Source organism: Cynocephalus volans, chromosome 4 (genome assembly GCF_027409185.1).
Source record: "Cynocephalus volans isolate mCynVol1 chromosome 4, mCynVol1.pri, whole genome shotgun sequence".
NCBI lineage: Eukaryota > Metazoa > Chordata > Mammalia > Dermoptera > Cynocephalidae > Cynocephalus > Cynocephalus volans.
Window position 1 is genome coordinate 42676727 of NC_084463.1, and position 13243 is coordinate 42689969.

Genomic DNA, 13243 nt, shown 5'->3' on the forward strand with positions numbered 1-13243 from the left:
GTGTACTTCAGTATGGAAGGCAGCGGCTCTGAACTGCTGGTTGGTGGCGCTCGTGTCTGAAGAATAAAGCATGTCCACTTTGCTGGCAGCTGCTCGGTTTTTCTTTCCCTTACCTAACTCAGGACCTGCACAGGACGAGGCAGAGGGGTCTGCGATCCAGCCCAACAGTGACACTTTGTCAAACAGTGGAAGTTCCAAATCCACCACACAAACAGTAAGGGGTGCTTGGCACAGCACTTGGCTGCACACTGGTGAGCCCTATGTGGCCTGCAGGTTGCCATCAGGGTGGCCTCCCAAATGCCTGGGAAAATATGCCCCCACTTGAAAGCACTCGGGCCTTACAGGCCTCGGGTGTCAGGGTCTCACCTCACCCACGACAGCCTGATGAAGCCAGCGCGCGACTGGCAGCATATCTAGCTCTTTTCTACTTACTTGGTTTTGTGAAGTTTGTATGATTTTAATTTTAATTATTTTTGTTTCCATCCATGTTTGCCACCATGAGTCTGAGGGATGGAAACCCGAATTCCAAATCAAACAATTATTATTTGAAATTTACAAAACTGAGTGTAGAAAAAATATGAATAAACTTTCAAATGAAAAGTCTTATGTTTGTAGTATTTACTTTTCTGAGGTGTAGGGGAGAAAAACCTTTTCCTATACTCTCTTAGTGAATTAAACTGACAAAAGACAGTTTAACAGAAGAAAACCTTATTTATTTTATTTGGTGTTAACTATTTTTTATTTATTTTTTTTCTTCTTTTTTTCTTTTCTTTTTTTTTTTGGTGGCTGGCTGGTGAGGGGATCTAAGCCAGTGTCATAACGCCTCGCTCTAACCAACCGAGATAACTGGCCGTCCTGATGCTAATTTTTTAATAATGTGCGTGGGGGCTTCACAGATGTTAAAAGAAAAAACCAAAAAACATAAATAGCTAAAAAGCGTGGGGACTTACAGCCACTGTAACAACAGGTGATAAATTGTGGGTAAGTGACTAGACAAAGGGAAGCAGAGGAGGTCTGGGCTTCTTGCTGGTAAATTGTGGGAAGGCAAATACATAAGGAAACATAACAGATAACGGTCATTTAACAAGATGGATTTACACAGATCCGCCTCAGTGCTGTCTCTGTCTTTGGTGACAGGATTGTTCTCGTGTGGGAGAGGGGGACACCTTCACAAGGAGGAATTTCCATTCTCCTTTTAGGAAGACAGAGGGAAGGCAGAGAGTTCTTCCTGTGTCCGTGTTTTTCTCAGCTTCCTCCAGCTCACAATAATCTTAATGTCAAAGTGGCATATTCTAGGGTGACATATTCCGATCTCCTCCAGAGGTTATTGTTGAAGATCAACCAAGGCAGACACGAGTTAAAGGTGGCAAAGGCAGATGTCATGTGGGTCTACTGCAATAGGGGAAAGAGACCACCGTGTAGGACTGAGCTCGATTCTGAATATAGCAGGGTCCGCAGGGGGTTCACAGCCAACGAACACAGAGAGGCGGTAAGTGAGTGGGACATTACTGAGAGGGGACATCAAGGGTAGGGGGCTTCTTGCTAAACTCACCAAACAGGGTTCTTGTGATGGACAGAACACAGACTTAAAAATCAAAGGTGAGGGATGAGGATTGGTATATTAGTCCATTTTCTGTTGCTTATAACAGAACTTTGAAACTGGGTAATTTATAGAGAAATATAATTTATTTCTTCGATTCCGGGAAGCTGGGAAGTCCACGGTCCAGAGGGCGCCTCTGGTGAGGGCCTTCTTCTGGGTAGGGAGTCTCTGCAGGGTCCTAGATGGTGCAGGAAATCATGTGGTGAGAATGGCCTGAGCAAGAGAGCTGAAATTCTGCTTACAAAGCCATCAGAACCATGCCCATTAAACCATCGGCACGTTACTCCACGCATGGACCAACCCATTCAGAGGGCACTGTCCTCATGGCCGCTTAAAAGCCCCACCTTTAACCACCACACTGGGGTTCAGTTCCAACTTGAGCTTGGGGAGACATTCAAACCACAGCAGCCTGATGAGATGTCAAGGGTGGGGGGCTCTCTCTAAACTGACCTAGCGGGACTTTTTGCTAAGACTGTGCTAGGCAGGATGAAGACAGGGTCCAAGGCTGAGGCCTCATGGAAAAGAGGGCCCAGAGGCACCTGACTGAAGTTTGGTCAAGGGGTGAGTCTTTGTCATTATTAAAGCTTTGATTTGCTCTAAGACTTCTGGAATGCCACAAGTTGTTGCCCCCTCACCATCTGGTTTGTGGGAGCTGAGGGGTGTTTGCACATTTTATAGTGACATTGGCTGGGAGAACAGTTGGCGTTCCTATAAACCTTAAAGGCAGTATTGTATGGAATAAAATATAGGGAACACTGAAGGGCATTTGATATCAATTTTTGATATCAGATCCATAGTGCTGTGTGGTGCTGGTGTGGGAAGGTACCTGCTATGGGTCAAATGTGTTCCCCCAAAGTTCGTGTGCTGGAAACTTGACCCCCACTTTAACAGTATTAAGAGGGTGGGAAATCCTGTTATGATACTTGAAAGGTGGGGCCTTTGAGAGGTGATTGGATCATGAGGACTACACCCTCAAGAATGGATTCATCCATTCATGGAGTAATGGGTTATCATGGGTGTAGACTGATGGCTTTCTAAGAAGGGAGCTGTTCTTACCTGTGACACCCTACATCACCAGAGGACCCTGTGGAGAGTCCCCACCAAGAAGGCCCTCACCACATGCACCTCCTGGACTGTGGACTTCCCAGCCTCCAAAACTGTAAGAAATAAATTCCGTTTCTTTATAAATGATCTAGTATCAGGTATTCCATTATAAGCTACAGAAAACAGACTAATACAGGACTCTGGCGTTACAGGGCCTGCCCAACTTGTTCTGTCACTGCTAGAGTGAGCAGGATTGAAGCCACGTTGGGACCTAAAACTACATGGGCTCCAGGCAAATTTTAAAAGGACAGTTTTTTTCTTGGCATGTATTTCTGAGTTCCTTCATTTCCCATGGTTATTTGATATTTTAAACCTTGATATGGGGCAAGATGACATTATTTACAGAAACGTAAAGCTTTTTTCCAGACAGCCTGAAGCTGCAGACTTGCCAGGATGCACACACTATCCAGACCCTGAGATAACCACAAGGATGGGAGCAGAAACCAGGTGGAGTCTTGGTGAGACCTTGCACCCGGCTCCTTGAACGGAGCCCCCACAGCTCGTGTCCCCCTCCGTCCTGCTTTTCATTTTCCATAGTCCCTTCCCTCAATTCCCTCTTTAAAAACCCCTCAGTAAATACGAGTCTGGCCTTTCTCCTTCAGGTTTATTGGAGAGATGGTTAGCCTGACACCTCTCCTCAGGTCACTGGTATTTCTGAATAAAAGCTGACTTCCGTCTTTACCACCATTTGACTTTTCAGTGGCTTGTTTTTGAAAGGGAGCAGCCGGACCCGTGCCTGGTAACAACATGACCCTGGTGATTGGCACCCACGTCCTAGTGAGTGCGATGCATGCCCACCTTCCCAGGAATCTGGTGGAAATGGTGTTATGTCTGGTGTCTGCAGCCCAGAATTTTCCAGCCCTTTTGAAGTAACATGGAGCATGTCCTTGACTTCTTCTATCAGATGGAGATCTTCAAATATCTGGTCTCTACTTTATCAACCCTACACCTTCTCCCAAACCTTGCTCCCTGACCACCAGGTTGTCCCTTCTTTAGCCCTAATATCTTCATGCCTGCCACAATTTCTTATAGGACCTGGTTTCCAGACTTTTTGCGAACTAATGTGATTATTTTTTTCTGTACTCAAAGTAGAGCCTGTGCTGTATCTGTCAGGGTTTTGTTGCAGTAACAGACAACCCTGCATCCTGGAGGCTCACCATAGCAAGGTTATTTCTCACACTTACAACATGTACATCACGGGCTTTGTAGGGGAGGGGGAAAATATCCTGTACACTCTTAGATTCGGTGACTGGGGACTTCAAATTAAACTGACAAAAGACAGATTAACAGGAGAAAAGACATACATGTTTCATCTTTTAAAAAAAATTTACATATGATAACTAAAAAATCTGCTTTGACCAGGTCAGCTAAATTATAGTGCCTTGGGGGATCTGGGATAAGTCAGCAATCATGTCCACCTGTCCTGGAAAACATTATCATAAGACCATTTTACTTAGAAGCAGCTGTAATGGCACCAGGAAGCCATACAATAACCTAGAATAATCCTCGTGACCTTCATCCTGGATCCCTGCATGTAGGTTGTAACCTAGTAACAATCCCAAATCTATATGTAATGTACAACAAATAGAAAGTTGATGAAGAGATGAGGTGGGACTGTCTTCTCTCACTGTCCTTTGACCCTTCCTCCTTCTTGTGGTTATAAATGCTAAGTTCTGCTGGTTCTCTCTGGAACTCATTTCTCAGGGTGACCTGACTATGCATTTCCCTGGTTGCAATTGTCATATTGGCTCAATAAATCCTTTTTTTTTTTTTGTGGCTGTTTGCCAGTATGGGGATCTGAACCCTTGACCTTGGTGTTATCAACACCCCCCCACCCCCACAAGTGAGCTAACTGGCCACACTGGCTTAATAAATGCTATGCTTTTAATATTTGGCCTCAGTTTCTTTTAGGTCAACACATATATGGGAGCTTCACATAAGAGAACTGAAAACCTAAAGAGGCAGTTAGACCCAGGGGCTTCTATACCATTTTCACAAAGAGCAATAAATTGTGGAGAAGTGACTAGGGAATGTATGGGGGAAACTCATGGTAGATAGACTCACCTCTGGTGATGAATCGATCTCCTCTTCCTGGTACGGGAGAGGGGGCATCTGTACAAATGGAAATTTCCTTTACAAAATTTAAATTTATACCCTGATTTTAGGTAGAAAGGGGGAGGGCAGGAAACTCCTTATATGTTTGCTGTTTCTCAGTGGCCCTCACTCAAAATAATCAATATATGAAAGTGGCATAGTTTACGGTGGCATGTCCTGATCCATTCAGCCTCCTGGGGATTTCATGTGACATATCATCACTCAGGAGGCCAGTTCACAGCCTCCACCATGTAGAATGCTTCAGTGATAGGGTTTGGGACACACTATCCCAAATACACATCTTTGGCATAAGGATTATTTTAAGCTGATTATTTGAGGAAATAGCCAACACAGAAGAAACCCTGAAAAGAGAGTAGAAGTTACCCTTTTGTAAGGGAAATTTATATCTATAATGAAAGTCTCCATCTGTAAGGATGGCTCTCTCTTAGCACCAAGAAGAAGGTGACTAACTCACTAGAGACTCTTAGTGAAAACAGCACTGACTGAGCTCTGCATAATGTTTCTTACCTGTGTTTAAGGTGCTTTTCCTGGCCTCCTATCCAGAACTAGTCTCCCCTTTCTTGGTTCAGAGAAAGATGGTTATGTAAGTCTGAAGTCAGAGCCACTTCTTGGAGATTTACTCTTGGAGATTTTCCTGAGCATCTCCCATGTGTACAAAGAGGTATGTGTGTTATTAAACTTCTGTTTTGCTCTTGTTAGTCTGTCTTGTGCCACAGGTAGGCACAGCTGAGAATTATGAAGGGTCTGGAGAAAATTATTTTTCCTCCACTTGATATAAACATATTTTTTTCTTTTTTAAAATTTCCTTTTCTTTTCTTTTTTAAATTTTAAAATCATCCTTATTTTTTACTTTTTTATTTCTTGTGGTTTTTTTTCCTTTTTTCTCTATTTATTTATTCGACCCTCCATATACTGGTGCCTTTTGAACCTGAGCAATAGGGCTCTGTATTGATATTTGATGGCATCTGCTCGATCTTGCTATGAACCTAAAACTGCTCTTAAAAAATAAAGTCTGTAAATTTTTTTTCTGGTTTGGGAGCCCCACAGACAGTGCATCAGGGAAGGGGAGGCCACAGCAGGGCCTTCTTGGAGGGTCCTGTTGGGGCTGAGGGTGAGGCTAGTGTGTGGTGAGGGTATGGAACTTTCATAGCTAGAACTGTCCATTGACTGGAGCACAGCAGGAAGCTTCTAGAAAGAATCCTGGAACCCTCCTGTTGGCCTCACCCTCTGACCCTTCTTAAGGGACAGCTCATGGTGACCAGCCAGCCCCCACCATCCCAGCCCCCAGCCACAGGCTTCCCACTGGGCATGAGCCGCTCCACTCCCCATGGCCATCCTGTGGTCTTTGCATGAGATGCAGGTGGACACCTGCCCTGAGCTGAGCCACAAGCCCTTGGGCCTGATAGATAATGTCAGTGCCCAGATAAGAGGGTTGTCACAGAACATCATAATCTAATAAACACACTTGTACGGTGCCTGCACATGGTGGGTCCCTGTGTTCACTATCTGTGGTGGGCTGAATTTTGTCCCCTCCAAATTCATATGTTGAATTCCTAACAACCAGGACCTCAGAATGTGGCTGTATTTGGAGAAAGGGCCTTTAAAGAGGTGATTAAGATAAAAGGAGGTCATATGGGTGGGTCTTAATCCCATAGGACTGACGTCCTATAAGGAGATTAGGACATAGACAAGCACAGAGGAATCACCATGTGAGGACACAGGGAGAAGACACTGTGTACAAGCCATGGAGAGAGGTCTTAGGAGACACCAACCCTGCCTACACTTGGATCTCAGACTTCCAGCTTCCAGGACTGAGAGACAATGAGTTTCTGTTGTTTAAGCCATCCAGTCTGCAGTATTTTCTTATGGCAACATGAGCAAATGAATGTATGGTCATTACAATTAAAATTAGCATGTAGTATTTCTTTCTTTTCCTCCCAGGTTTTGGATTTCAGGAAAAAAGAGCATTTCTTGACTGTTGCTCTGGTGGATGAATCTGGGAAGGGTGAGAAGGCTACAGAACTGTTGTTTGTGGTGTTTATCGTGTGTGGAGAAAGCCAGATGAATACAGTGGGGGCTGAAAAGAACAGAGCTGGGAGACAAAAAGACGGATTAGTCTGGCACTGGGGCCACAATCTTATTTTATCCTGCGGCCCCTGCTTTGTGAGATATCCTAGTAATAAACATGCCATATGCTTGAAACCAGATTGAATTGTCATTTCTGTTGCTTGTAACCAAGAGTTCTAAGAAACAGAACACAACCTTTAATGTAATAGACAGTGGCTGGATCAGTTTATTCTAATAACAACTGCAGAAGATAAAGGACTTTAAATGAATGCATTCTAATTCTAGCACACATGGTGAGTCCCAGTGGCCAGTGCCCAGGGTTGTCCCATCAGAGGAAGGGCAGCAGCTCTGCTAGGGGTCCACTCTGACCTCAGGTACATCTGTGCCTATTGGGCAAATATAACAAAAAACAAAATCTCTCCCCAACCCAGAAAACCCCTCCACAGAGGGAGAAGAGAAAGAAAACCATTTTATTTTTGAATAAGCATTAAACCAGAACATCATGCGCATCACAGGCAACTCACTAAGAGACTGAAAAGATAAACAGCAACCTCACCCTTTCATCAAGTTGAGTGGATACCACCCATTCAGTACTTCAGGGAGGTTTTGCAGTTCAGAGCCAGGTGACATCTGAAGTGAGGCCCATCTCCTTCTAGGCAGCTGGAAGATGGAGTGTTGTCATCACCTCTCATAGAGTGACTGAGATGCAAAGGATTACTCAGAGCTCACGTATGCAGAGCACTGAGAGGCCTGAAGTGTCTGTCTGCAGGGAGAACTCCTTCAAGAGAGAAGGGTCCCAGGCACAGCACTGGGTCAGGTTTTCTCTCAGCTTTTATTGTACAGGCAAGAAAGTTACAGAAGAAACACAGGGGGTTAATCAGTCATAGTGAAAACAAACAAACTGGCTACAGGACAATCTTCATTAAAGCAGTTGTAACTTAAAATAGTTCAAGCAGTTTACCATCAAAAGGAGTAATAGAACTAAGCTATGTGACATACAAAAACAATGAAATAATCACTATAGCAGTGCTTAGCTCCCTAAGAAACTCCAAGAAACAGCTGAGGGTAAGATGTGGAACATCCCCCAACCAGTAACTAGCAGAAGAGCCTTGAAGGTTTTAGTTCACATACTTTCCCATTATTTAGGTTTAGCGGCACCAAGGGCAACTGCCCCCAGAGCAATCACTTTTGCTGTGTTTCAATTCTCTTATCTACATTAAAGACTTCAGTCCTGTGAAAGTTTTTCTGGTTTTTCCCAATCTTAGTGTTTCCATGTGTTTTTCTAAAGAGTTGGGCTATGACTTAAACTACAGGACTTTAGTCCTGCTAAACTAAGGACTTTGGTCCTACTACGCTATAGGCTATGGCCCTGTGAAATGCATGTGTTTATTAATGTCAGTGTCCTCCACAAGGTGCTGTCTTCCTCGATGATTATGAAGGAGATCAGAGTGTGCCATCCCAACATATGCTATGAGTACACAGGCACGGGGATTATTTTGAGCTGAAGACAATTGAAGAAAGCTTCTTGGAGCTTCCTTTAACTAAAAGAAACTTTGAGAAATGAGGACTGCCGGAAATCTCCTCTCTAGGGGAGTTTTTATGGCCACGCAGAAGATGGAAATTCTGCACCAAGAAGAGTCTGCACAAATAATCCTTACTAAACAACCCTTGTCTCCTATGCATGCCCTAGTCACCTTCCCATAATTCATCACCTGTTAAAAATGGTATGTGACTGCCTGAGCTTAACAGCATCGTTGGTTTTTCCTTTTTCTCTGAAGCCTCCGTGCATGTAAAATTAAAAACTTAAGATGAAAAGTGCATGCTTTTTCTCCTGTTAATCTGCCTTTTGTCAGTTTACTTTGTAGGCCCCAGTTACAAACCTAAGAAGGTAGAGGTTTTTTTCCCTTCTCTACAATTACATTTCAGAAATAGCTCCAACGTCCTTCAGGATATATTCCTGAGGTGTCACACTGGCAAGAGGTTTGTTTAGCCATTAACAAGATTTACATACATTTGAATTTGAAAAAGAGAATGGGGCTACTGGCTAGCTCAGTTGGTTAGAGCACAGTGTTACAGTGCCAAGGTCAAGGGTTTGGATCCCAGTGGCAAAAGAAAAAAAGAGAAGGACAGAGGATGAAGTTCTGAAAGAAAGGGTTATATTTGCCCTTACAGGGTCTCCGCCTGTTCCCTGCCCTCCCTCCCCACCCCCCACCCCCAGCAAATGTGGATATTCAACAAATACTTGCTAAAATACTGCACCAGCCTAGGATTTCAGTATTAATGTTCTGTTAGCGACCCCTGGTTATTGGGCTGAGATGCTATTTTTCCTTTATGGTAAAACAATTGGAAACAGCCTTAATATCCTGAAAAGGAAACACTATGAAATCATTAAGGAGAATCAGAAAGCTCTTATGTGTCCTGGTAAGCTGTTAGGTTTACTAAAAGACAGGTCAGACAACATATATGCACATTTCGGTAAAAAGTCATAATTAGATGATTGTATATGCACCTCTTGAAAAATATACAAGAAACTCCATCTGAAGGGAAAATTAAGGGCTGAGAAACCCCCTCCAATTGAAAAAGATTCAATTTTCACTATATAAACTCTTGAAATTCTTAAATCTTATACCATTTCTATAGATTGTCTTTTTAAAAATAAATAAAATTTTGAAGTGAAAATGTCAGCCAAGTCTAAACAGTTACAAGGCGGCTGTCCCTTCACTGTGACGGTCAGTGGCACTCTTTCAGTGTGTTGCTGCTCCCTCCAGCCCCCATGAAGTTATTAACATTACAGAGAAGACGAAAGAACCAGGCACTCCTGAAAAATGGTGTGCTCCATTGAACGGAAAGGAAGACGGGCCCCCGGACACAGGACAGCAGGGTCACGGCATCTGTGTTCAACCCCGACTCCTAGTCAGGAAAGTCCATTGTGTCATGTAAAGACAAATCCAGGTTGTGACGGACTGAATGTCTGTGTTCCCCTGAATTCCCTATGTTGAAATCCTAACCCCAAGGTGATGGGGTTAGGAGCTGGGGCTTTGGGAGGTGATTAGATCATGAGGGTGGAGCCCTCATGAGTGGGATTAGTGCCCTAATGAAAGGGACCCTAGAAAGGGTCCTCACCCCTTCCACCATGTGAGGACACATGAAGAAGCTGCCATCTGTGAACCAGGAAATGACCTTGAGAAACTAAATCTGCTGGCACCCCATCTATGACTTCCAGCCTTTAGAACTGTGAGAAATAAATTTCTATTGTTAAAAGCCACCCAGGCTATGGTATTTTGTTATAGCAACCTAAACAGAGTAAGACGACATAAGACAGATTAACAGGAGAAAAGCATACATATTGCATTTTTATATGTACCAGGGCACCTTCACTGGAAAATGAAGACCCCCAAAGTGGTTCGGCCTACGTGTTTACATACCAGGTTGAGCAGAGTAGTGACTTGTAAAAAAGTAACTAAATTATATGAGGCTAAACGAAGATACAAGTTATTTTAACAAGGTGTGTATTTTTCTCAGCCTCAAGTCCCCATCTCTGGTGATAAGAATCTTTCTTGTCTCCTGGTATAGGAGGGGCATGTTTCCCATGGGAGTCACGTCCCCTGCTTTCAGGAAGAAAACAGAAGTGCCTTTTTAAGTGCCTTTAGCTCAAGGTAATCCACATGCCCACCTGGCATATTTGGGGTGGCGTATTCTTTCCTCTGATGCCCAGCCTTCTTTTCCTTCCATTGTTTATTTTCAGGGTTTCCGCTGCATTCTGCTGGTAAACGCTCCACTCTGAGGCTGTCTCTGTAGCATTCAGGGGCTCACAGAATTCAGTAAAAGGGGAACAAATGTCTACACTTCAACTTTCTATTCCCACATGAGTAGGACCGGCAGGACAGCAACAAAGGCCCCAGTCCTAATTGTAATAGTTTCATAGTTTTATAAAAATGATTCAAATTTTCCAGGTGGGACTAAATTGGTTCTCATGACAAACACTTGAAAACAATTAACTTAAAAACATTCAAGCAATTGTTTCCTACCACAGAGGGCAGCGTTACTTGTTCTGTATTTAGAAGCTATTTCCTGAGCGACCCCAGTTATATCACAAGAGGGAGAACCCGAGCCTCTCCTCAGTGCTCTCTCCTCTTCCAGCTTTTCTCAAGTCATCTTCTCTCTGCACCACCAAGTTGGTGGCATGGTATCTGGAGAGTGAGAGGGCATCCCCATGCGGCCCAGTTGGTACATCCCTGTCCTTGGCCACCCTGCCCAGTTCTCAGCACGACTCTCCAGCTTTGGGTCCACATGGTTTTGAGTCAAGGATTCACATGGGACCTGACATGCATGTTGCCTGCAAACCCCTGGACGCAAAACCCTTGCTGGGCTTTATCAGTCCTGCTGCGCTTCCTGGACAGGTCCATGTCTTTCTGCTCAGAATTAACACTGCCTAGTGCAGAGCTGTGCCCCTTCCACACAGACAGTCCTGGGATGTAACACAAATGTGTGTGTTGGAAAGGCTTCCTTGAGTACTATATTATTAGTCTGCTTCTGTTTATAACAGTCTCTGCGTACTGGACAGTCCTTCAAGGATTTGTCATCAGCTTACGTACATTCTAAAAGTGGAGATTTTAATTGTGTGCGTACTCATTTAGTTGCTATAGCGTTTGAATTGAGTCGGCAGGATATAGGCTGGGCTCAGAGGCTTCCAAATCCCACTATTGCATTCTGAGAGCCTCTTACTCACACCCCTTGCTATTCATAAGAGCACTTTTTACTATCATTGCTTCTACATGCAATACAAGCCTCCTTCACTCAACTGTAAGCCCCTGGAAAACCGAGTGGCCAGTGACAGTGGGGAATGGATTTTACTGTGTTCTCAGCACCAGACAGTGCCTGGCTTCCAGTAATTTAATAAAACCTTTAGTGAAGAATTGTAATTTGTACCAAAGAAAGAAAATTCTTACATCCGTATCCTTACAGCCATTCTCAAGTTATCCCGACCTAAACTCCACTATTGGGTTCCTGGCTAACCACCCTGGTGACAGGATTTCTCCTCAAATTGATTCCTCGCCCCTCGTCCCCAGATTATCAGTCTACAGGTCTGGGAAGCCTGTTTCAACGTGCCGGCATGTGGGCCATCCATGCCAGACACTGCTCAGGAAGTTAACTACCGGGGTAGAGCAGCTCCTTCCATTTAGGCTATTAACACGTGACTCTAGACTTCTGGCCTAACTGGAGATGAGGTGAGAACACACATGCCTCTAACCAGCCCCACAGCAGATGGGCCAAGTTAACAATGCGCCCACACTGGGCTTCCAACCTAATTGGCACTAGGGCGAGTTAGCGCGCGCCTAACTAGGCTGCCGTCTGAACAGATGCTCCAGTTCGTGCAGACAACTAGCGGGGCTCATAACCTAATGGGCATGGCTGAGTTACCGCAAACACCTCATTAGGTTTATTACCTACCTAATTGATAAGCGAACAGAGGGGACAGAACCGGCTCCGACCGCCGGAAGAAGCCCCCTGGATGCCCGGAAACCCATGTTACAGCCACTTTCTGTACCAAACGGGTGGCTCTGAAAAGAGCCTTTGGAATGACAGGATCTCAGGGCGATCGCCCGTGGAGCCTAGAAACGCGTCCCGCGGAGGCGGCGCGCCAGCTGCATGTCTTTGGGCCTGATGGTGACACGCTTGGCGTCCGCAAACAGCCCCACCAAGTAGGACTCGCAGGCCTCCTGGAGCGCCATCATGGCCGACATCTGAAAGCGCAGGTCTGTCTTGAAACCCTGCGCGACCTCTCGCATCAGCCGCTGGAACGGCAGTTTGCGGACCAGCAGGTCGCTGGATTTCTGGTAGCGGCGAATCTCGCGCAGCGCCACCGAGCCGGGCCGATAGCGGTACGGCTTCATCACACCGCTGGTGGCCGGTGGGCTCTTGCGGGCTCCCTTCCCGGCCAGCTGTTTCCGCGGCGCCGTGCCGCCGTTCGACTTCCACACCGCCTGCTTGCTATGATCCATGACCGTGACGGGACTCCCGCTACCCCAGCTCCGACTGGCACTGAGCGCCTCAGCGCTCTCGCTTTTATAGAGCCCGCAGCGCTCCCATTGGTTGGCCGCCGCGTGGCGCGACGGCAGGCTATGCTCTGATTGGCTCTTGAGGCGCTCATGCTGGGCGGCCTCTCTTTATATTCCCGCCTCACAGTCCTGGCCACGACAGCTGGCACCTGCGTGTTGGGGGTTGTTCCGGGTAAGCCAGAGCGCTGGACCTCATCACTCGCTTGCAGGCTCCATCATTTAGTCTCAGCGCTCCCCTTTCTCTCCCTCCTCTCCATGGCTGGAGCCCATGAAGAACCCTCCAGAAACTAGCACAACA

The 13243-nt window shown here is 45.5% G+C and overlaps 1 protein-coding gene across 1 annotated transcript; it reads right to left on the reverse strand.

Annotated features, from left to right (window-relative positions):
- Positions 1 to 12498: 12498 nt before the first annotated feature.
- Positions 12499 to 12888, reverse strand: LOC134374683 (histone H3.1t-like). The gene has a single exon (XM_063092586.1). It carries the CDS (start codon positions 12886 to 12888, stop codon positions 12499 to 12501), a length of 390 nt encoding a protein of 129 aa, XP_062948656.1.
- Between the last annotated feature and the right edge of the window lie 355 nt (positions 12889 to 13243).